The 23,519-nt window shown below is 37.6% G+C and overlaps 1 protein-coding gene across 13 annotated transcripts in view; it reads right to left on the reverse strand.

The window, feature by feature from the left end:
- UTRN (utrophin) overlaps window positions 1-23,519 on the reverse strand; it is a 561,026-nt gene that overhangs the window by 405,299 nt on the left and 132,208 nt on the right. For 11 of the 13 annotated variants that reach the window (XM_025295004.3, XM_044924139.2, XM_044924140.2 and 8 more), the window contains 13 exons: window positions 22,765-22,842; window positions 22,329-22,421; window positions 20,061-20,233; window positions 17,616-17,731; window positions 16,695-16,861; window positions 12,635-12,838; window positions 11,021-11,202; window positions 10,010-10,160; window positions 8,411-8,530; window positions 6,347-6,448; window positions 2,975-3,082; window positions 2,522-2,701; window positions 1,192-1,361 (listed from right to left, as the gene is read on the reverse strand). In XM_025295004.3, the coding sequence (XP_025150789.3) occupies window positions 1,192-1,361; window positions 2,522-2,701; window positions 2,975-3,082; window positions 6,347-6,448; window positions 8,411-8,530; window positions 10,010-10,160; window positions 11,021-11,202; window positions 12,635-12,838; window positions 16,695-16,861; window positions 17,616-17,731; window positions 20,061-20,233; window positions 22,329-22,421; window positions 22,765-22,842 (1,844 nt within the window). The remainder of the gene's footprint in view (window positions 1-1,191; window positions 1,362-2,521; window positions 2,702-2,974; window positions 3,083-6,346; window positions 6,449-8,410; window positions 8,531-10,009; window positions 10,161-11,020; window positions 11,203-12,634; window positions 12,839-16,694; window positions 16,862-17,615; window positions 17,732-20,060; window positions 20,234-22,328; window positions 22,422-22,764; window positions 22,843-23,519) is intronic. The other 2 variants (XM_045161922.1, XM_045161919.1) reach the window with 1 other exon arrangement.

Here is a 23,519-nt window from a genome sequence, read left to right on the forward strand (position 1 = left end):
AGCAGACCTGGAGGAATAAACCTCTAACCTGTGAAGTTAGAATTGGTACCAGAACCTATTCATGCACCCTAGTCTTTCACAGCCTGCCCAGCTTCCAAATGCACAAAATCAGCACTGGAGATACACACTGGCCGATATACGGACAGAATATAGACACTCAGGAAATAAAAGGTCCACAGTAAGATCAACATCACAAGCGTTTCCCTCATCTGCTGCCTTGGCTCCAGAAGTAAAAGTTCCACAGCTGTTGTTTGCAACTCAGAGGTCCAACTCATGGTCCTAAAAGGAGATGCTGTTAGGATGCAGGAATGCAGCCTTATTACCAAAACTAAAGTCAACAGGTAAAACTGCAATCCTGCTTTGTCTAACAAAAGCTAAATTGGGGAAATCATATTATTTTTATTCAGGCAAAAGTAACTGCCCATGTACCCAAGCACTGGAATTCTACTGTCAAAGGGCAAGAAAACAGCAGTATTAAAGGGCTGCTCTGAGACTATCTGTTCCAGGGCTGGTGAGCATGGTCCCTGGCCCATAGGAAAGCGCTGCAGAAGATCCAACACTAGTGAAAGCCCAATGCATGCCAGACATGACTGTTCCTCTTGTAAAGATCCTGGGTTTCTTTTGAGTCAGAGAATGAAACAAATTTTACCAAAGATGGATCTTTGGTAACATGAAGAATCTGTTACTAAGACAAAGGAATTAACAAGGAAAGAAAGAAGACATGAAGACAGCAAGGGAAGGAAAAAAGAAAGATCTAAAGGAATTACTTCCCTGAATTAAGTTTCTTTTAAAGGTAAGAAGAAGGAGAGTCACAAAGAATAAGGAGATAGATCTAAAGCAAAACTGTAGGAACTGTGACAGTGGAAGAAAGAATAAACAAAGGATCATGGACAATTATATCCACCCACAGTAAATGATGGGAAAGAAAGAACTAAGGAAATGATATATTCTGTCCATGAAGGCTACAGGCACACAGTTCTCCCAATCGTACCAAAGATAAATAAAATCCAGATGACTTAGATGCTTAACCAGTATAAAGAGGAATATTCAGAAGACTCAGAGGTAGTGAGTGGTTCAGTAGTTGAATTTCCATTACAATAATTATGTTTAAATTTGCATATGATTAGTGATCAGTACAAAATAAGTACCAAGCACAAAATATTAATATATCATGTGCAAAATAGTTCTCACTTTTTTTTAGCTTCCAAATCCACAGGGATCTGTCTCTTCTTTGGGGGAGGAGGAGGAGGCAGCTCTTGCTTAGACCTTTTTGTAGTTACTTGTTCTCTTAGGCGAACCGTCTCTAAAAGATCCTTCTGAGGAATCTGGGACATTCCCAGCTTTGCAACAGCCTGAGTCACCTGAAATAAAAATCAACCAGGTTTAATGTTTTACAACAGCTTTATTGAAATATAATTCACAAGCCATAAAATTCTCCCTTGGAAAATATATGATCCCATGGTCATCAATATGTTCAGAGTTGTTGTGCAACCATGCCCACTTTCTAATTCCAGAATAGTCTTATCATTTCAAAAGGAAATCCCATACCCAGTAACAGTCACTCCCATCCTTCTCTCCCTCTTGCCCCTAGAAATGACTAATCTACTTTCTGTCTCTACGGATTTGCCTATTCTGGATATGTCATGCATTAATAGAATCAGTGCATTAACCTTGTGACCAGCTACTTTTACTTAGCACAATGTTTTCAGGGGTTCATCTCTGTTGTATCATATATTGGTACATTATTTTATTATTACTTAATAATATTCCCAGGTGGTGGTAAGGAACTTGCCTGCCAACACAGGAAATGTAAGAGATGCAGGTTTGATCCCTGGGTCAGGAACATCCCTTGAAGTAGGAAATGGCAACCCAATCCAGTATTCTTGCCTAAAGAATCCCACGGACAGAGGAGCCTAGAAGGCTACAGTCCACAGGGTCGCAAAGGGTGGGACATGACTGCGTGACTTGGCACACAGCACACAATAATATTCCATTGTATGAATATACCACATTTTGTCCATCCATATATCTATTGATGGATGTATGGGTTGTTTCACTTTTTGGCTGTTGTGAATTTTGCTGCTCTAAATATTCATGTACAAACCAGTGTTATTTTTGATCAAGATGCTAAAATATTTTTTTTAATTTATAAGATTATTTAAGATGAAAAAATCATTTTCGAGAAGGAAATGGCAACCCACTCCAGTATTCTTACCCGGTAAATCCCATGGACAGAGGAGCCTAACGAGGTCACAACTGAGTGACTGAGCACAAAGATCATGTCTAAGTGTTATCAGTTACTAATGGTCGAATGACTGGATATCAGAAGTTTTTTAAGGTCTGTTAAAATTCACTTTAGAAAACTAAAGAAAATACATGTCAATTTTTCAATTTTACAGTTAACCAGGTATAAAAAAACAACTTTTTAGTTTAACTACTACTTTTATTACACGAACACTAAAACAAACCTGAATGTATAATTTCTACTTAATGGCACAAAGTATTCCCAAAGCAAAGGTACCTGGTTGGAGGAATCTTCTAATCTCTGAACCAGGGAATCCCATCTCTGAGTCAGTTCCTCTGAGTCACTGTTGATCTTCTTGGATGTCTTAGGATTATCAAGTAATTGACCCACATCCTGGCCAATCTCACTCAGCTGATCCAATGCTTGGCGCTTCATTTCCATGTCTTCCTTCAAAATCTAGTATTTCAGATATTTATTAGATCACTGAATCACTTTAAACAGGAACTTATCTTCCTGTTCCCCAGTCAGAAAATGTAAACCTCTATATTTTAGAGTAAAATTTACCTGCTTTAATTCCCTAAAGCTAAAACATTCTGGTTCTAGATCATTACAGGGCAGCATTCTAGTGTTAGGGAAATGAATTCATTCACTACATTCTATCAACCATTGACATAAAACACTAAGATATCATAGGCTCACAAGAGAGGTGCTGGCAGCGACATCACTTACAGCCAGTCGTCGAACACTGACGCTTAGTTCCTTTTGGTCTTTGAAGTTGCTCGTCTGGACTTTATTTAAAGATTCTTCTTTTTCGGTTAACCATGCTTTCAACAAGCACTGCGAATAATAACCAAAGTTAGAAATATATTTAGGGAATCATTTGGTAATTCAACTCAATCAAGTTCTAAAATCTCTTATTTTTATCTTACTAGAGGCTTTATCCACATCTGGGAGAAGAAGGATTTCAAACCCCTAAGCCTGAGGCATAAAAAACTCAGAAAGATATCTTTGCTTAAGATATAGCCCTTCACAGACTTGCAACTGATCAACCTAAAATTAATCCCAAACCTGGAAAACTAAACCTAATTCTCAGGGAGGCTGATGGCTCTAAAAGGCTAAATCCAACTATCCAAGTCTCCAAAAGAATCACTTTATAACTCTCCAGATGCCGAGGGAAGGTCAGAGATTTTCTTTTCTCAGTCCCTCTGTTAGGGAGGAAAGAGAGAAAAGTCAAGTTACATGATTTGTAAACTGCAGAGCCAGATCACAGACCCACACCCCAAAGCTGATGGATGTATCTTGCAGGACAACCACACTAATGCTCCAGATTCAACGGCAGTTATGATTAGAAGAGGAAGCCTGAGGCTACTCCAAAGCCAATATGAAAATCTTTAAACTTCATTGGCCAACAATGCATGTCTTTTAGACATCAGATATTTAGTAAAGAGATAAATTGAAGGAGGGATTAAAAAAAAATGGCTGCCTTAATATAATTTTTCTCAAAATGTAGTATTTACCACAGAAACTTTCTTCTATAGAGTTGAGGTGGGCAATTCTTGGTTGTGTGTTTGGAGTCAACTCTTTCTCAAGTTTGATTTATCAGTTTATTTAACAACCATTCTCTGCCTTTATATTTCACTCAGAAAAGGACAAATATTAAGAAAATAATGTAAATATGAATTCTGTCCTCAATGTAGTAAGAGTTACCACAAAAATACCCGTGGTACCAGATAGAAAGTGCAGACACCACAAAGAGACTGCTTCCAGTTTTGAAACAGTGGGGGAAGGAGAGGGAGTTCATAAATGACTTCATGGTCCCTGATGGATATGTCACTGGCAAAGCCCACTGGGATACTGGGAAAAATAAGGTGGAATCTAGGTGACATGGTCTGACCTCTTTTGGGTTTAGTCTAGCTTCACTTGCTTATAGGGGGCAGTGTGCAAAGCCCTCACACCTAACAGGATGGATTAGTGTTCCCAGAGGAGAGTTACTGTGCCCAGCACCTCAACTGGGCAGCCTGTGTGCACAAGTGCTGTGTGGGATGCCTCAGTCCAAGATGGCGGCGACAGGTATAGAGAGGCTGCACCTGGCACTGTGATCTGGAGCCAAAGAGCTCTGCCCCCTCCCGCCAATAGGAACCCCCTAAATCAGCCCCACCAATGACTGACTGCCAGGGAGAGCACTGACTAGAGCGCAAGCTCACTCCTTTCCATTCATCAAAGAATAAAATTCTCCTTTGCTTCTGAACCAGTTTCATTCTATGGGCTCAAATATCACTTAGGCAAGAGGGCCCTCATAGGAGCCGGACTCAAAAGAGTTGGTAACAGGTGGGGAGAACTTAAAAACAGATAGGCAAAAAGACATTTCAAGGCAGATGCCACATTTAAACAAAAACACAGAGACTAGAAAACTAGTTCACTCTTTCAAAAAAAAATGAAAACAATACAAAACCCATAAGGAATCTACCATGGACCATGCATTGAGAATACAGCACTGAAAAGAAATAGTACTACTCTGCATTGAGAAGAAGCACTACTCTGCATGGCCACAAGGCCATGACAGTCTTGGAATGAGCTACAAAATGGGAATTCAGGATTTGAACACTGAATACATGAAAGGACAGAGGGAAAGTTTGGAAAGGTAGATTAAAGTCAATCACAGCATATCCCGCTGGCCACACTTGGCTCATGCTGGAGAAATTTTGAACTAATTCTCAGAGCCCATTTCTAACTATCTTAAAGCCTCTGCAACTAAGTGAACAATAATCCCTTGAAAGACTGTTTAATTCAGACACAGTTGATTGGTCTTATTCTCTGTAACAACAAATTATCAATTAAGTACCAATGTTGGCTTCGTTTCTACATTTTAACAAGATTTCTCCTTCCATATCACTAACAGAAGGCCATTCAAAGGTCAGTTTTAAACCTAACATAATAAATGGCCAAAATCCTAGCCACTCTCTATTTTTAAATATTTGTGATTACCAAATTTTGATTCTTTCTGAATTTTAAATTATTTTAATTCTTTAATTATTTTAAGAAGAGTAACACAATGGTTCCCTAGCAATCAGTCTCCTACACTCATTAATGAAGTTAAATTTCAATTATTCTATGTGACTTTTTGGCCTGAAGAAAAGATAAGTAAATTTAAATCTTTGTAAAGCAAAATGTAAATATTTCAGAAATCAGAATCAGGTCTATCATGCAATTTTTAAGAGGAAAATTCTGGTCAAAGATTGAGGGCAGGTGGCAGTAGCTTACAATTTACATGAGGACAAATTTTGCAACCTGCTTTTTAAGAGTTCACTCTGCCACCATATTTAGTAAATCACAAAACAGCATACATTTGTTTTTATCCCATGAAAAGAATATAGCTGCTTTTTGTGGATGGAAATAAAAGGCATTTAAAAGAATCACAGTGAACCCTGGGATGTGGGAACAGAGTATCTGTTTATTTTCTACACCACAACTCTTTGGCATTTTGAAGAAAAGTCTTGCTTATTTGTATTCTGTTTTGATGGTTGCTTTTCTGGAAGGATGGAGATGGGCAAAAGGCCACCAATCAGACTGAAAACTCTAAGTGGCAGCTTTGCACCAAAGGTTCATTTTCTATATTAATCCTTGGTGGAAAAAAATTAGCTATGTGTTCAATCATCGGTGCTGCTAAATAATATTTTTCTTGTTAATTTCAGCAGTTATTCTGATTAAAAATCACAGGTTTAAAGTTCACGAAATACTGAGTGGATTCATTTAACATTATGTACTGAGCACAAGCCATACACTAGGCTGTATGGCTACAAGTTCAAATACATTATCCAACACAAATGCAGCAAAAATTATGTCAAGTAAATCCTAAAACTAGCATATCTAAAAACTAATCTAACTAATGAACAAGGTCAAATTGTTATTACAATAGAGCTAATTTATAATGCAATCACTATGAAGAAACTGCATAATGGACTGAAATCTGACTTTTAACATAATAAATAATTATTTATAAATTTTCCTTCTGAAGAAATATAAGTGATTTATTCAAATGCAATAATTAATGATGGTTACTGTTCACCATGTATTTTGCCCATTATGTATACAGCTTCATACCTGTTCTTCCAATAATTCCTGCCATAAAATGTTGATTTCCTGTAACCTATTCCAGCGTTCTTCAGTCCATCGGCACACAGCCGTCCAGCGTTCACCGAGTTTCTAGAAAAGGAAAAACCGACCCTTCATCAACAAAGCCTGAAGGGATAGTTATCACAATCCTTAAAGAAATTCTTGACATCCATTGTTCTTTATTACAGAGTAGTAATTATGAAAAATATTATGAATGTTGCTTTAAATAAAACATAAATTCTATAAAATTATAGATAAGACAAACTAATTTCCATAGAATTTAACTATTTCATATTACACAGTTAGAATATGGCACAACTGGAACTCTATCTTGTAACTTTTGACTCCGAACTCCAGCTCTTTTCTATTTTATTGTGGCTTTTATATGAGAATTTGACAGTTTCACATATACCTTCAAAATAACAGCAAACATATCTACTTTCAAGGCTTCCATTTTTTCAGGCTATAATTATCTTTAAGACAAAATTCAGCATGTGGCTTATTTCTTAACCATTTTTACATGTCAAGACAATCTTCATCCATAGTACCAAAAATTATGAAAAAAAAGTTTTTAACTTATAAGAACTGTTTTGGTTTTTTCTGTTTATATTGCATGATACACAGAAAATTCCACCAAACAGCAACAGAATATTATAAGTATTAGCAAGACTAAATGAATAAATTTGATACATTAAAAAAAAATCAATCTTCATGATGACTTTCCCAACTAATTACTTTATTATCACTTTATAAATAATGATTAACAAATTCTGTTTTGTTTCTTCATTACTTACCTATGAGCAAGAATTATTTAATGCATATTATCTTATTTCAATTTTTATTATCAAAATAGGCTTTGTATTGTGCAAAAGTAGAGAACGTAGAGCCAGAAGAGAGATCTCTCATGTCCGCATGAAAACTCATTGCCTATTTAAGCCTCAGGGCCTCCGCTCAACCACTATGAATATCCTCACTGTTAAATAGACAAGACATGAATGCCTACCTCTAAGATTACTGTAAAAACTAAATACTGTTGCACCAAAATCTCAAAACCACTGCCCAGTTTTAAATGTTGCAAAAGAAAAAGAATTCCATATGATAATTTATAGTTACTAAAAATCATCAACTGAAAGTTACTGAAATCATCACCTGGCAACATTATATCAGGTAATCCAAGTTCAAATAAAATACAGCTGACCCTTGAACAATTGGGCGGGTCCACTCATACTTGGATTTTTTTCAATAAATACATAGGAAAAAATTTTGAAGATTTGTGACAAAAATTTGAAATGAAGATGAACCACACAGCCTAGAAATATCAAAAAAAATTTAAGAAAAAGTTAAGCATTCAGGAATGCACAAAATATCTGCAGATACGTATATAACATACAAAATATATGCTAATGGACTATTTGTTACCAGTACAGCTTCCAGTCAACAATAGGCTATTGCTACTCAAGTTTTGGGGAAGTAAAAAGTTATACTAGGATTTTCGACTGCTTGAGAGGTCAGTGCCCCAAACCCCATGTGTTTAAGTGTCAACTGTACCAAAAACTCTCTTTATAAAGACTTGTAAGCATACACTATAGTCACTGAGCAAAAAGAAGCAAGTTGTAGGGGTTCCCAAAACTGATGTTGACATTTACACTTTGATCTACTAAAGAAACAGGGATATTAAATCCTACATGACTGAAATTCTCAAGCTTGACATTTTTTTACATATTCACTGGGCCCCACTCCCAGTGAGGCCCAGAAATATGCATTTTAACAAATTTATCAAGTGATTCTGGGCAAGAAGTCTGTGGATCATTTGTTGGGATCAGTTCTTGAGCTTCAAAATCTTGTTCATACACCCAAAGGCTGAAGTAAATGAATGATACCTTGGTTCTCCTATAAACCCCCATGCTGTGAAACCCCAGCTGGGAAGTACAACCTCAAGAAGATGGTTTTACTAACCTAAATAAACAGACTGAACATGAAGAATAGGAACAATGTGTGACTGGGGCTCAGACCCCACGTGCCTTAGCACTATCCTACTTTGTAAGTCCTTACCTGTAATTGATCTTCCAAAATAGCTGTAGCACTCTCGCCACTGTTTTCATCAACAATCACCACCATGTGAGTCAGGGAATTCACTTTCACTTGTTCAGCCTCAAGATCATTCTGCAAACTCTAGAGAAAAAATTCAGATAAACCATTATGTCTACTCTTTCCCATTTACATATTTAAAATCTACCCAGTTGTCAATAGTAATTAAGGACACTTAATGAGGCATCCTGTTTAAATTTCCAACCATTAGCCTAAGTGTTCACCTAAGGAAACAAACCCATTATATCTTTACATTTCATTATGAACCAAAGCAATTTGAAAATGCAATGTCATAACAGACTGCAAATGTGATGTCATCACTTTTATTATTTTTATTCCAAGTTTTGGCTGGAAGAATGAGAAAAGGTGTCACATAATCAAGTTGAGTGCATACAGTAGGAATTAAGAATATAGAATCATTAAATCAAAAAAGTTCCAAATTTAAATACACAAAGTCAGAGATCATTTTATCTAGTACAGCACTGTATAAAGTGACATAAGTCAAATGTGATTTGATAGTCAGAAGCTGTTCCGATTCATTACCCAGGAAAGCAACTGGGGTATACAGACAATTTTCTTCCCATCTCTTCCATGGGAAGAGAATGCCAGGTCAAAAGACATATATTTAGGTATATAGGTAATTTATTCAAATACTACCAATAGTGTTGTCAAATGCCTTGAGTTTTTGTGTTTAATGTATCCTTAAAGCTTAATTTACCCATTTATCTAGTTATTTCACTGAGAAATAAAATTCTTCAAACACTTTGCAGAGAAGCTATTTTACTCTACCTTTCCTTGACTATGAAAAGTTATCTCCTAAATTTGTGACCTCCCTCATAGTTAAGTTGGTAAAGAATCCACCTGCAATGCAGGAGACCCCAGTTGGATTCCTGTGCTGGGAAGATCCCCTGGAGAAGGGATAGGCTACCCACTGCAGTATTCTTGAACTTCCCTTGTGACTCAGCTGGTAAAGAATCTGTCCACAATGCAGGAGACCTGGGTTCAATCTCTGAGTTGGGAAGACCCCCTGGAGAAGGGAAAGGCTACCCACTCCAGTATTCTGGCCTGGAGAATTTCATGGACTGTACAGTCCATGGGGTCACAAAGAGTTGGAAACAACTGAGAAACTTTCACTTTTCAAACCACTCACAAAACTCGTGAATCCTCACCTAGGAAAAGAAGCAATAGCTTTCCTGGAAGGATTATGAACAGATCAATCTGAGGGTTTCCTTATTTCCCAACACGTTGCATTCATGCAATGGACTAGGGTTCTTAACCATTCATGAGTCCAAAAAACAAAAAAACACCTTGAGAATCTTATGAACACTATGTACTATCATAACAAACCTCTACATACCCATATAAAATTTGACCTGTGCTTTCATCCCTGGCTCAGAAAACCCACATCCCTATGCACTCCACCCTGCAAGCTACTGAATACAAGAGTGCACTGAAGGAGTGTCCCAGCTCCATGCTAACGATAGACGCCATCAGCCCCTGAGAATTCTAAGTGCTGCTTTTTCATATTTGATAAGGTATTAAAGAAATATGAGCCAGATTTACTTTATGATCTTCCAGCAGCTTTTGCAGGGATTTTAAGTCATCATCCAGGGGGCAAGTTTCCATCTTTTGAATGCGTTCTTCCGTGAGCGTTAACCAGGCAGACAGCTGCTGTAGCTGTTTCCTCTGGAGTTCCATGAGGACATCGTGCAACCTGTCCAAAGGGAGTAAAGCATTATACCCACTCCTTCTTCCCTTTGCAAAAGCAAACACACACTCCAGGCATCAAGGAAATGGGGCAGGGAACACACTCTTATCTAACCTTTTAAAGCAACATTTAGTCTTTAAATATAGAAACCAGCAAAAACTTATTTTCTTCCTAAATGCAGTCAATTAAATGCACTCCAAAAATGCAAATAACAGCACCCTCTATTTGTATCAGAATCATTGTTTCTTTAATCAGGAATTCCTGCCTATTAAATAGGTGGAAATTGCAGTGGAATAGTTTGCTCCTTAACATACAATACATGAAATAAAATGAACCGTACTCTTAAAAAAGGTTACAAAATGGAATTCTAGATAAATAAAACATAGCCCTATCTTCATGTCAGAGTTGATGGTTAGCCAACTTTAATACTGCAAAGTCCGCATACAATGTCTTTGCCCTTTTTTTGCTGATTTCTGTATGGCCACTTTTACCTTTTCATTTGGTTAACATATCAAAGGGGAAATAAAGATCATAAAAATTCCAGCAATGCTACATACAGAAAAGAGTCAAAATTTGACAAGGCAAGTTATCTGGTTATCTTGTTCCCACAGACATGTAGACTTTTAGTTGTGTTAAAGTGGGCAACCGGGACTTCAGTGGTTAAGACTTCCCTTCTAATGCAGAAGGTAAGGGTTCGATCCCTGCTCAGGGAACTAAAATCCCACAAGCCTTGTGGACAGAAAAACAGAACATAAACAGCAGACGCAATATTGTAACAAACTCAATAAAGACTTTTAAAAAAATTTTTTAAAGAAAACAACTAGGCCCCATCTTGCAGCAGTGTTCACTCCCGGGCCTCCACTCACCGGGACTGTCTGTCCATACTTTCGACTCTGAGCGCCTCCCATCTGGCATTCAGCAGGGACATTTGTTCCTGAATCTCAAACTCCTCTTCATCTGTCAGAGTTCCTTGTGTTATCAGTTGATTTCCTGCCTGCAAGACGTTCCCCACGCTGCTCTGGTGAGCCGTCAGTTCCATCATAAAAGCCTGGGAAGGTACATCATTATGATCTATGAGCTGCTCATTGAAGAAAAGCAAATCTTAATAAATTGTTAATGCCCAAATATCAATGCTGTGGGGGAAAAAAAAAGTAACCATGCAGACTTCAAATAAAGCAGACTTTGATCCACTATTTTGTAAGCTCTGAATATAGGAAATAAGCAGCTGACCTAAGGAAAAAGATAAGATCAAAGAGGACCATGTTATATCTGATAACACGAGCTATTTTTATGTCAATGCTGATTATGCTACTGATAGATCATTAACATGGAACTATGAGAAGATATAACAAATAAAACACCACGCTCGCCCAAAAGGACTTGCTTAAATAAAATGACCATTTGTATTATTTTCAAACCAAAATAGCAAATAAGACCTGTCAATTAACATACCACCCAAAAACTACTTAATCAAAAGAATTCTTCACATAACCCAATCACTACAATGCAATATATTCCTGAAATAGTAGGAAATTTTCATTATATAAAAGTATACAAGAATACTGGATACAAGTTTGTTTAATCATATAACAAATAAAAATAACCACTTCCTAGGGAACAGTCAAAATTTAAAGACTTGGTGTACTGATTAGCCATTTTATGTCTCAACTATAATAATACACTTCCAAAACTAGCAGTACTAAAGCGCTGATTTTTGTCAGTGGCTCCACTGAATCTACAAATTATGGTATGACCAAAATCCAAAATTTAATTCCAATGTAGAGTTAATCACGCATGCCAGTTTTATAATGAAGCCCTATTTAAAAATCTTAAGTCTTCCAAAAAAAAAAAAAAAAGTGTAAAGCAGAGACATTACTTTGCCAACAAAGGTCCACCTAGTCAAAGTTATGGTTTTTCCAGTAGTCATGTATGAATGTGAGAGTTGGACTATAAAGAAAGCTGAGTGCCGAAGAATTGATGTTTTTAAACTGTGGTGTAAGAGAAAACTCTTGAGTATCCCTTGGACTGCAAGGAGATCCAACCAATTCATCCTAAAGGAAATCAGTCCTAAACATTCATTAGAAGGACTGATGCTAAAGCTGAAGCTCCAATACCTTGGCCACCTGATGCAAAGAACTGACTCATTTGAAAAGACTGATGCTGGGAAAGATTGAAGGCAGGAGAAAGGGACGACAGAGGATGAGATGGTTGGATGGCATCACCGACTCAATGGCCATGAGTTTGAGCAAGCTCCGGGAGTTGGTGATGGATGGGGAGGCCTGGCGTGCTGCAGTCCCTGGGGTCGCAAAGAGTTAGACACAACTGAGCAACTGAACTGAACTGAACGGAAGTTCTCAAATAATGCCATGAAATTTCTGTGGCGCAGAATTCAGTAAACAATGTACATCAGGGTGCATCTCCTGATTAAGACACAGGCACCATGGCACATACATCCTGTTCATCAGCTACAGATTACTTACTTCATGGGTTGCAAACTGGTCTTTGACTTCTTCCACATCATCAGAAATGTCATCCTGCTCCTGAAAAGTGTCCTCGGCAGAAAGCAACCAGGTCAGCACTTCCTCCAGTGCTATCTGATAGCTGTCTAGATCCATATCAACCTCCGTGACAGTGCTGGGGGTTTCAGCTCGGGGACTCTCTTGCTCCTCCTCTGGTGCCGAGCTCTATGAAAACAAATCCAAGAAAATCCACAAGCATCGTGAAGACCAGAAGGTGTTCAACAAAGGCACACTGGAAGGAGACCCAAGGTAAACACCACTGTGTCTTAAGGCATCCGTTGGATTCTCAGGAGCTGGGTGAGCAATGCTGTGAACTAGTCAGAAAGCATTTATTCATGCCAGGATGGCAAAGAGTACAAAAGCTGTATCACTCATGGATTCTATACTCAGACATACTCTAATATAGCTGTTGTTGCTGTTCAGTCGCTCAGTCCTGTCCAACTTTTTGCAACCCCATGGACTGCAGCACACCAGGCTTCCCTGTCCTTCACTATCTCCCAGAATATGTTGTTGGGAAAAGACAAATAACCCATATGAATCACTTCTGAACAAAAATAAAAAAGCTCTTAACAAAGTTATAAATTCCATGGGTCTAACAAGGGATGTTATTTGAATTCATCAAGGGATAGATCAGGACGTTTCACAGAGGATCTGGAACATGGTGGACCTTGAAAGGGTAGATGTCATTTAAAGAGAGCAATTAGAACCCTTGTTAAATTGCTTTTACTGAATAGCATCTTAGCATTGCATTTCAGACACTAAAAGACAGCCATACATATACAGGCTATTGTACTGATGATATTTTTCTGAGGCTGTAGCCCTCTGGTTTACTAGATGGTTTTTTTGTTTGTTTGTTTGTTTTTAAGAGCCTGTGGAATAAGTTATTCCAAGCTTCTTCTAAGCAATGGAGTATTTTCTTATATACTTTAGAATCATATAACCAAACTAACCACCTATCTCATTCACTAGTTCCCTTCCAGAGCAAAGTTCTTTAAAATGTGCCTACAGCCTGTCTCTACCTTTTCACCTCTCATCCACAATTTTCATGTATCTGAAACATACAAACATGTATAGAAAACAACATAAGAAAAGCTCATGTATTTAACAACTGCTTTTGTTAACACTCCCTTTCATGCTGATCAGGTATTGGTCCCTACCACACACCTGGAAAGTATTTTGCCACTGTTACCAATAACCTTCTCAATGACAAATCCATTCTTCTAGCATCATCTTCAGAATGATCATGTAATGAACACAAAACCAGAACATTTTTTATAACCACAGTGCTAGAACAACATACATAAACCAGAACTGTTTTAAGCAAACCCAGAAGTCTGGTCATCTTCTGTTTCTTAAGCTCCCAGGGCATTCTATACATCTGACCTGTCCCCACCCTCTCGAAGTTCTCCTTTCCCTGCTTTAATAACACCACCTTGGTTTTTCTCCTAGTTCAAAAGCATTTGCCAACATGTAAGTAATGAAGCTCCTCAAAATTAAGTCCAGGCCCTTTTTTAATTCTCTTTATGTACTTTGCGTGCAAGGCTTCATCCATTGTTATTAGATTTCAAGAACCCTCTATTAATGTATCCTATTACCTTTATATTTCTCATCCCAAACTCCTATGTCCCACCTTCCTTAACATTTCCACTTCAATTTTTCATAGGCATATCAAACCTTGTCAATATTCAAACCCTTCATTTTTTCCCCCAAACCTCTCTGGGCTTCCCATTTCAGTAAATGGCTCCTCCATGTACTTATGGAGAAGGCAATGGCACCCCACTCCAGTACTCTTGCCTGGAAAATCCCATGGATGGAGGAGCCTGGTGGGCTGCAGTCCATGGGGTCGCTAAGAGTTGGACACGACTGAGCGACTTCACTTTCACTTCTCACTTTCATGCATTGGAGAAGGAAATGGCAACCCACTCCAGTGTTCTTGCCTGGAGAATCCCAGGGACGGGGGAGCCTGGTGGGCTACTGTCTATGGGGTCGCACAGAGTCAGACACAACTGAAGCGACTCAGCAGCAGCAGCAGCCATGTACTTAACTAACTCCTCCAGCTAAACACCAGGGGGCCAGACGTGGTTCCTCTTTTTCTTCCCCCTCCTACATTTAATATGGATAAGCAACTCCTACCTTCAAAATTTATCTCAAACCCATCCAGGTCTTTCCATCTTCACAATTGTCATTTGACCTCAGGACTACAACAGCCTGATCACCGGTGTCTTCAGTTCCCTGTTACTATCCAGACTTCTATCTCCACCATCCACTTCTCACAGAGCAGCCGGAATAATGTTTGCAAAAATGCAATTACATCCTAAGACTTCCCGCTTAAAATCTTTCACTGCTTTCTCAATGCTTTTAAGATACAATTGAAAATTCTTAACATAGTTTGTAAAAATACTGTGACAGCGAGAAACAGAGTGAGTGAGTGTGTGTGTGTAGGGCCGGATTTCAATTAGGTTAATCGGGGAAGTCTTCTCTGAAAAAGTTCCATTGAAACTGGGGAAAGATGGGAAGCTTGCCATGCAAACAGTGGGTGGAGGAGCGTTTCATGGAGATCAGCCCACAGGTACAAGAATCTGGGGGAAGGAGAGGAGAAGTCCACCACGACTGGAGTGCACTGGCCTGAGAAGAGTTGGGGCAGTGGGCTGGGCCTTGTAAACTACAAGAGGTAGTTGTAGAGAGAGCTGGAACAGAAAGTAAACACACCCCAAGATATTTTGAAGGAAGACTCCAAAGGGACCCGGTAAATGACATGCAGAAGCTAAAAACAGTGAATCAGTGAGCCCATAGATGCAACACTGGATAATTAGGAGACAGATGATGCCAAAGAGAGAGAAGGAAAAATGAGTTAAGTTCTGGACCTAAAACTCTAAAACTGGAAAGCCAGCATGATCCTGGAGATCATTTAGTACCTAACCTCCATATTCTAATGAAGATATCTGAGAACTAGGAAATTTAGTGACCAGCTAAAGGTTATTAAGATAGGCACTAGGATCTATGAGGTGGAAAATGGAAGGCGTTATCTGACTGCAAGTGTCAGAAGGTATTCATTCAAATACAAGAGGAGATTTTTGACTGAGAGATCAATTTCAAGAGAAATTCAGGAATTATTTACTGATCACCTAATGCTCTAAGCACATATCTGTAGAAAGAGAAAGAGAGGAAGGCGGGCTATTAGCATTCGTTGAAAAGTAAAAGATAGCAAGATACGTCAAAGAGCAGATGATTACAACTTGACCACATCATATTTCTTCCGTTAACTTAATTCAACTTCTAAGGCATTAATGAAAGCATGCAAATGAAGAGTTTAATATCAATATACTGCTCTTTTTTATTATTCAGTTATACATATACATGTATCTGGGCTACCCTGGTAGCTCAGACAGTAAAAGAAGCCACCTGCAATGCGGGAAATCTGGGTTTAATCCCTAGGTTGGGAAGACGCCCTGGAGAAGGGAATGGGAACCCACTCCAGTATTCTTGCCTGGAGAATCCGTGGACAGAGGAGCCTGGTGGGCTCCAGTCTATGGTGTCATAAACAGTCAAGACACGTCTGAGCGACTAACACATACTCTCACATATACACACACACACGTATCTATAGTCTTTCTAAAATTCTTTTCCCAGTTAGATTGTTAGTAAATATTGAACAGAGTTCCCTGTGCTAGACAGTAGGTTATCCATTTTAAACACAGCAGTGTGTACCTGTCAATCCCAAACTCCCTAATACACTTGCTCTTAATCAAACAGCATGTTATGCAAAAGCATGCTTATCCTAGGCCCTAACTCCAGCCTTGCTATATGAAACATATTTTTTCCCCTTTAAAAAGTAAAATCAGTAAAGTTGTGGTTTTCCATTACATGCACATGATGGTGTCACATGCTAACTGATAAACTGAAGCTCTGATGCTGAGAAATCAAGATCTTCTCAGGCAAGCGAAAAATCCTCAGAATTATCTTACCTATTACCTTACAAAAAAAAAAATACGGCAAGTCTAATATATTAGTAAAAATTTACCTGTACCTGTATGTTAATTTCTCCTTCTTCACATTCTTTCTTATATTTCCTTGGAAGTGTTTCTACCTCACGGATGGCATCTATAGTGACTTGCTGAGGTAGCACTTCAAACAAAGACGTTAAATACATAATTATGGATTTCTTGTCAGGAAGCTGAACAGCAACATCTAATAGTGAAAGAAAATAAGAACCAGCTTAAATTAGATGTCCAAAGTATGTGAATTGCTCAATATTAGATATAAAATAACTGTCCTTAGTGCCCATAAACATCAATATTAGATATAAAATAACTGTCCTTAGTGCCCATAAACAATACTAGTATACTATCTTTGCAATACCACAGCTTGGTAACTTTCATATAATATATGAGACACAGGTAAAGATGATTACCTATGGATTTTTGTGCAATATCCCATTTCTTAAAAACCTTCCCTAAAAGTTTCCTCCACAAGGCTAAAAGATAAGCTGCCATTTAAGGTAATGTCACAGATTTCATTCATATTATGAAAATAAGTCTAGACTTCAGTCTTGCAACATTCATAAGTAACCTTTTCACATCATATATAAGCAGCTCATTTCATACAAAAAACACATTTTAATTAAATGAACCAAACACTAAATTATTCGTCTAATAATTTTGTTTTCCTAAAACATTAAATCTTATGCTGATATTTATTAACTATTCTCCAGTGATGTAATTAAATTTCCTCCTGAAGGATCCTAGAAATTGTTAAGCACAGTATTATGTCTCTAATAAAAAGTCTTGTACCATATTTCAAAAGAAAAAACACTTCCTTAACTCTCACAATTCTTTCTACAAAGAGAGAACAACAAAAACAAACAAACAAACAAAACTACTGTATTTCAAATATTCAGAATTGTAAAGCAAAACCAAGATTGAAATTAAACACTGAACAATACCTTCAGGATCTAATAGCTTTTCAATTCCCAAATAAGTTTGAGCCTTGCTGAAGGCATGTTCAAGTCTCTCAGTTGGGGACATTTTGACAACTCTATCCCAGCTGAAGAGATCAGGTCTGAAATTAGCATGGAAATAAAATTCAGTGATGATAAAATATGTGGGGAAAAAGTTGTTACTGTTATAATCATATATATTTCAGTTTTTTGCTTTTTTATTTGTGAATATAAATTTAAAAGTTTATCTTTTATATCCCAAAAGCTTGTCAAATATATAATACTTTATAAAATATAAATATGAAAATGACAGGTAAAACATTCTAAGATTTTTGTATTGGTTAAATATGCTGTTAAAATTCTGGAGTAGCCACTGAATGACTAGAAATGATATATTTCCCAAATAGTGAAAGAAAGAAAAAAAAAAAAGGAGGAAGAACCTACAAGAAGACAAGAAGAAAAAGTAAGAAAAATGAGCTCAAAATAAATTTAAGAAGGAACTTCTGTAAATATATCAGTTATCACAATAATGTTAATGGACTAAAATCTCTGATTAAAAGACCAAGATTAGCAGAACAGAAAATCCAGGTCTAATCACTTCACAGGATTTTTCTAACACAAAAATCCCTAAGAGAATTTCCATCCACCCCAATCCATAGAGCTATTGTTTAGTATTTCATTTCTACCATGATTTTCTTTTAATCCCACAAACTGGACATTATTGTCACCCTGACTGCTTAAAAGTTGATCATTTTCTTTGCGCTCTATCTGCTCTTGCACCTTGGACCAACCTACCTTTCTGAGATTTGCCTCCCTCACCCCCAACCCCAGTTCCCTCTCTGACTCCATCTCCTGTCCCCTTACTCACACCCCTGCACCCAGGGACCTCCCACATGCCAGGTAATTCCTCTCATCTTGCCTGATAGATTTTTCTCCAGCAATATTTACCACTTCAATATGCTACACAACTTACATTTCCATTTTTTTAAATTGCCTGCTTCCCTCTATTTGAACATTAATTCCAAGAAGGAGAACTGGGATTTTTGCTTGCTTTTTATCTCTGTTCTACGTCCTATGCCCAGCACACAGAGGACACCGCATACATTTTTGTTCAGTCAAGCAATAGATAGAAAAATGTTTTAGCTACAATTCAAGTCTTCTGACAGCATCTCTTAACCAACTAGAAACAGAGGACAACCTCCTTAAACTGATAAAGGAGATGAAGAAGACTGGGTTTTTTTTTCATCAGATAAAAGGTATATGGAAAAAAAAAAAACTATAGCAAATAACAGCATTATGGTAAAACATTAAAGAACAAGACATTCTGCCTCAGTACTACCAATTTAGATCAATATTGTATTGAAGGACAAGGCACAAATGAATGGGAAAGAGAAGAGGAGGGAAAGAAAGAGGAAGGGAGGGAAGGAGAGAAAAATGATTATAATTCATGAAAAAAACCTATAGTAACAAAATAAAACCTACATAACAAATTCGAAATTTATCAGAATTTAACAATCTTCTAGATATAAGCCATAGAAAATTCAACTGCATTTTTATATATCAGTAAAGAACATACAGGAAATAAAACTTGAGACAATAAATAATTTACAAGAGGGATAAAACACATAACAAATTTTGCCTTTCACAATTAAATTCTTGCTGCATCTGGAATTTATTTGGGATATGGTGATGCAAGGATCCAATTCATGCGTTTCCACTTATTCCATACCATCTATTAATTTGCAGCCTTGGCTCAGTTGTAGATCAGAATGGAGCTATTTCTGATCTATTTATTCCCTTAGGTTGAACTACATGAAACTGCCATTCTTATGTGTCAAAACAGTCAAATATTGGCAATTTCTTATGCTTCAGCTTTTTATTACATTGTATTTTATTTGTAGTGCTATATAGTCTCAATTAATATAGCTTCATAACTAGTCTTGCTTTCTGTTTGGAAACTACTTTAGCCTGTCTCTTCTTCAAGAGTGAAGTGGCTCCTTTTGATCCCTTGGTCTTTTATTATAGAATCAGACTTTGATCACAAGTTTTATGAAAAAAAAAATCACATCTATTTTTAATTGGGGTTGCACTAAATTTATAGAGTTTTTTCTTTTAGCAGAAGGCTGAAAAGTATCACAATTCTTTGTGTATATTATTGGTGTAGTGAGGAATGAGTGGGCTTGAACTATGTGAATTATTTTACTTTTTTTTAACTTACAAATACATACAAGAAATCATGGATTTTGTACACTGTGGCATTTAAGTCCTATGGAAACAAAACGTGATGGGTGGGTTTTTTTCTATGATATTTCTTTTTTTATGTTTTCAGAGAGCATGTACAGAGGAGAGAGTGGTCGTGGGAAGGGACCTTAGGAGGGATTAAGTAGGGAGAGACAGAAAGGATGTACAAATTTGTACAAATCTGCACAGCTAAGAAGAGTCACATCTCACTTATGTCGGTGGAGCACGGCATTAAAGGCAAGCCCATCTGTCCAGCTGGTGGTGAAGTTGAGGACGTTGACCTGACTATATGGCCTTGTGGACTGGCGCACCCAGCTCAGCAGGATCTTTTCGCTGTTCGTCTGCTGCAGGTCTGACATGATATCCTTCATGACATCTTTCACCTGTTCAAATGAAACAATGCCTGCCAATAACTTCAAGTAGTAACTAGAATCAAGTCCCTGAATGCTGCTGCTGCTGCTGCTGCTGCTAAGTCGCTTCAGTAGTGGCCAACTCTGTGCGACCCCACAGATGGCAGCCTACCAGGCTCCTCTGTCCCTGGCATTCTCCAGGCAAGAACACTGGAGTGGGTTGCCATTGCCTTCTCCAATGCATGAAAGTGAAAAGTGAAGTCGCTAAGTCATGTCCGACTCTTCACGACCCCATGGACTGCAGCCTACCAGGCTCCTCCGTCCATGGGATTTTCCAGGCAAGAATACTGGAGTGGGGTGCCATTGCCTTCTCCCCCATCAGTGTGCACAGATATATAAATGAATAGATAAACAGATACAGAGAAACAAGAGACAAGGGAAAGCTCTTCCTCACAAGTGGAAAGATAATTAACAAATGTAGAAGAAATGATGAAATGAGAAAATCACTTTGCCAAGCACCATAACAATAAATGATGGCTCAGTGGTAAAGAATTTGCTTGCCAATGCAGGAGACATTGGTTTAGTCTTTGGGTCGGAAGGATCCCCTAGAGAAGGAAATGGCAACCCACCCCAGTATTCTTGCCTTGGAAATCCTATAGACAGAGGATTCTGGCAGGCTACGGTCCATGGGGTCACAAAAGAGTTGGACATGACTTAGCGACTAAACAACAACAACAAGAACTACGAATGGATCTTAAAAATAATGGACAAAAGTTTAATAAGCAGCTGAATATTTACAAAGTCTCAAAATATATCTCCACAAGATACTTTTCAATAACAAAGGGCAGTCACCGTACAATGGAGACACTGGCAGAGTTCACCTTACCCAAATGATGAGTTAATACAGCTGGAAAAAAATACCAGACAGCACGTGCTTTGTGACATGGTATATTAAGAAAAACTCAGCATCATTTTTGTGGCGTTTATCCCACAAATGAATAACCTTAAATCTAATCATGAGGAAATATCAGTCAAACCCACATGGAAGAACATTCTACAAAAGAACTATTCAGTACGCTTCAAAAACATCAATATCATGAAGTGCAAAGAAATACTCAAAAATTATGCCAGATTAAAGATGACTAAAAAGACAAGGAAAAAAATGTAATTCATAATCCTGTATTGTTTTCTCTAAACGATATTATTGGGGCAATTGACAAAATCTCCATCAGATTTCTAAATCACATAATTATTTTGTTTCAATATTATCTTCCTGATTTTACTAATTATATAATATTTGTTAGGGTATAGTATAATAATTGTATAATGATTAATATTAGCATTATAAATATTATAATAATGTATAAATATATTTATAACAATATATAAATATTATGTATTCAACATTTTATATTATTTTAATATATTGTAGTTATATAAAAGAACTTCTTGTTTTTAGAAAAATAATTTGCTTTTACAAAATACACACTTAACTATTTAGTGAAAGAGGGACACAGAGAGAGAAAACACAAAAATACAAATAGCTGTTAACATTTGGAAAATCTGAGTGAAAAGTATCCAGGAATTCTTTGAGTTATTTTTGCAATGTTTCTATAAGCCTGGTATTTTTAAAATTTAATATTTAAAAAATAGATACTTTTTCTCTATGCCAGGAAAATAGAGCAGTTTGTCAGGCTTTTTATTTCAAATAATTTGAATTATATCCTTTCTCCAAATTTGTATGTTGAAATCCTAACCCCCAGCACCTCACCATAGGGATGTATTTAGAAATAGAATCTGTAAAGAAGTAGTTAAGGTAAAATGAGATCACGTGGGTTAGCCCTAATCCAGTATGACTGGTATCTTAGAATAAGCAAAGGAGATTAGGACACAGACATACACAGACCACATGAGAAGACAAGAAGAAGGGAGCCACCTACCAATAAAGGAGAAGAAACCAACCTTGCTAACACCTGGATCTCCAATTTCTAGCCTCCAAAATTGTGAAAAAACAAATTTCTATTGTTGAAGCCACCCAGTTTGTGGTACCCTGTGGCAGCTCTAAGAAACTAATACACATATGATCCATTTCCAATTCCTATTAAAAAGTAATTGAAAATTTCCCCACCTGCCAGTGCAAAATGATGCTCCAAAGTAATCCTAAAGTCAGTTTGTGATTTCCATCTACAATGTCCGTTCCTCCTATATTCACTAAATCCACCTAGTAAAATGAAAAAATAACTTTTAAGACAATTCTTCTACAGAAACCCATGTTTTTGTTTTAGCACATTTGGACAACAATATAAGTAAATGATAAGAAAAATTTCACTTTAGAGAGTCAGGTAAACCTAAGTCACAAAAATGTATTACTTAAACAATAGATCAATAAAGCAATCACAAAAAAGCACAACTATTCCTTCACTCATAGAAAAGGTTCAATACTTCTCATATGAGAAATGTTTCTAAAAAATCGGTTGACACCGCTGCCCAGAGCAGGTGGCTGATTTCGTAATAAATCATCCCAATGGCATCAAAGGACCCCCAAAGTCACATGACAAACTTACATTATTCTGATGTAAAACCTGCAGCACTCTGTTGACATTATTTAAAGCGTGCACCCTTGTGGAGCCACGTTCTTTCGGCTGGAAAGCAAAACACAAAAGCAAATGAGACAGAGTCCCTCCATGTTGCTGTCAATCATTGACACTGAGATGCATGTGAAACAGCAGCGCAGCCTACAGGTCCTCTCTGTGCTAGGAGCCCACGCTGGGTTCTCAGGCCACCGTGGAGGCCAGCATTGACAGAATGCAAATCCTCCCACGAGTAGCAACCTAAGATAGTAGTTCCTTCGCATGCCTGAACACTGGAATTCCCTAGGGATCTTCCCAAAACACCAATGCTGTGTCCAATCCCACTCCATATGATTGTGTTTTCATGAGTCTTTAGTGTAGTCTGGTTTGGGAATTTGTACAAGATTTCCCTGGTGATTCTAAGGTACAAACAAGCTTGGGAATCAATGCTCCACCAGGGATAAAGCATATTCTGTCCCAATTGGGCTGAAGGCACAAAGATTTAGAAGTTATGTCACCTCCACCTGCACTAGTGTAGACAGAGCAGAGAGGATTCAGAGGTGCTCTTCTAGGATCCAGATAGCATTACGAGGGCCCACTGGGAAGACTGGAATTGCCACCTGGGGAAAGGTGACCTGAGACGCTTCTTTCTGCCTCACTGGCCAGGGAACCTTATCTAAGAAAGGGATCAGTTTCTCCAGCAGGTGCCTACCCACCATCTGGTGCAAAAGGTAGAGTGTAACAACCCA

The sequence above is a fragment of the Bubalus bubalis genome, chromosome 10 (assembly GCF_019923935.1).
Source record: "Bubalus bubalis isolate 160015118507 breed Murrah chromosome 10, NDDB_SH_1, whole genome shotgun sequence".
NCBI lineage: Eukaryota > Metazoa > Chordata > Mammalia > Artiodactyla > Bovidae > Bubalus > Bubalus bubalis.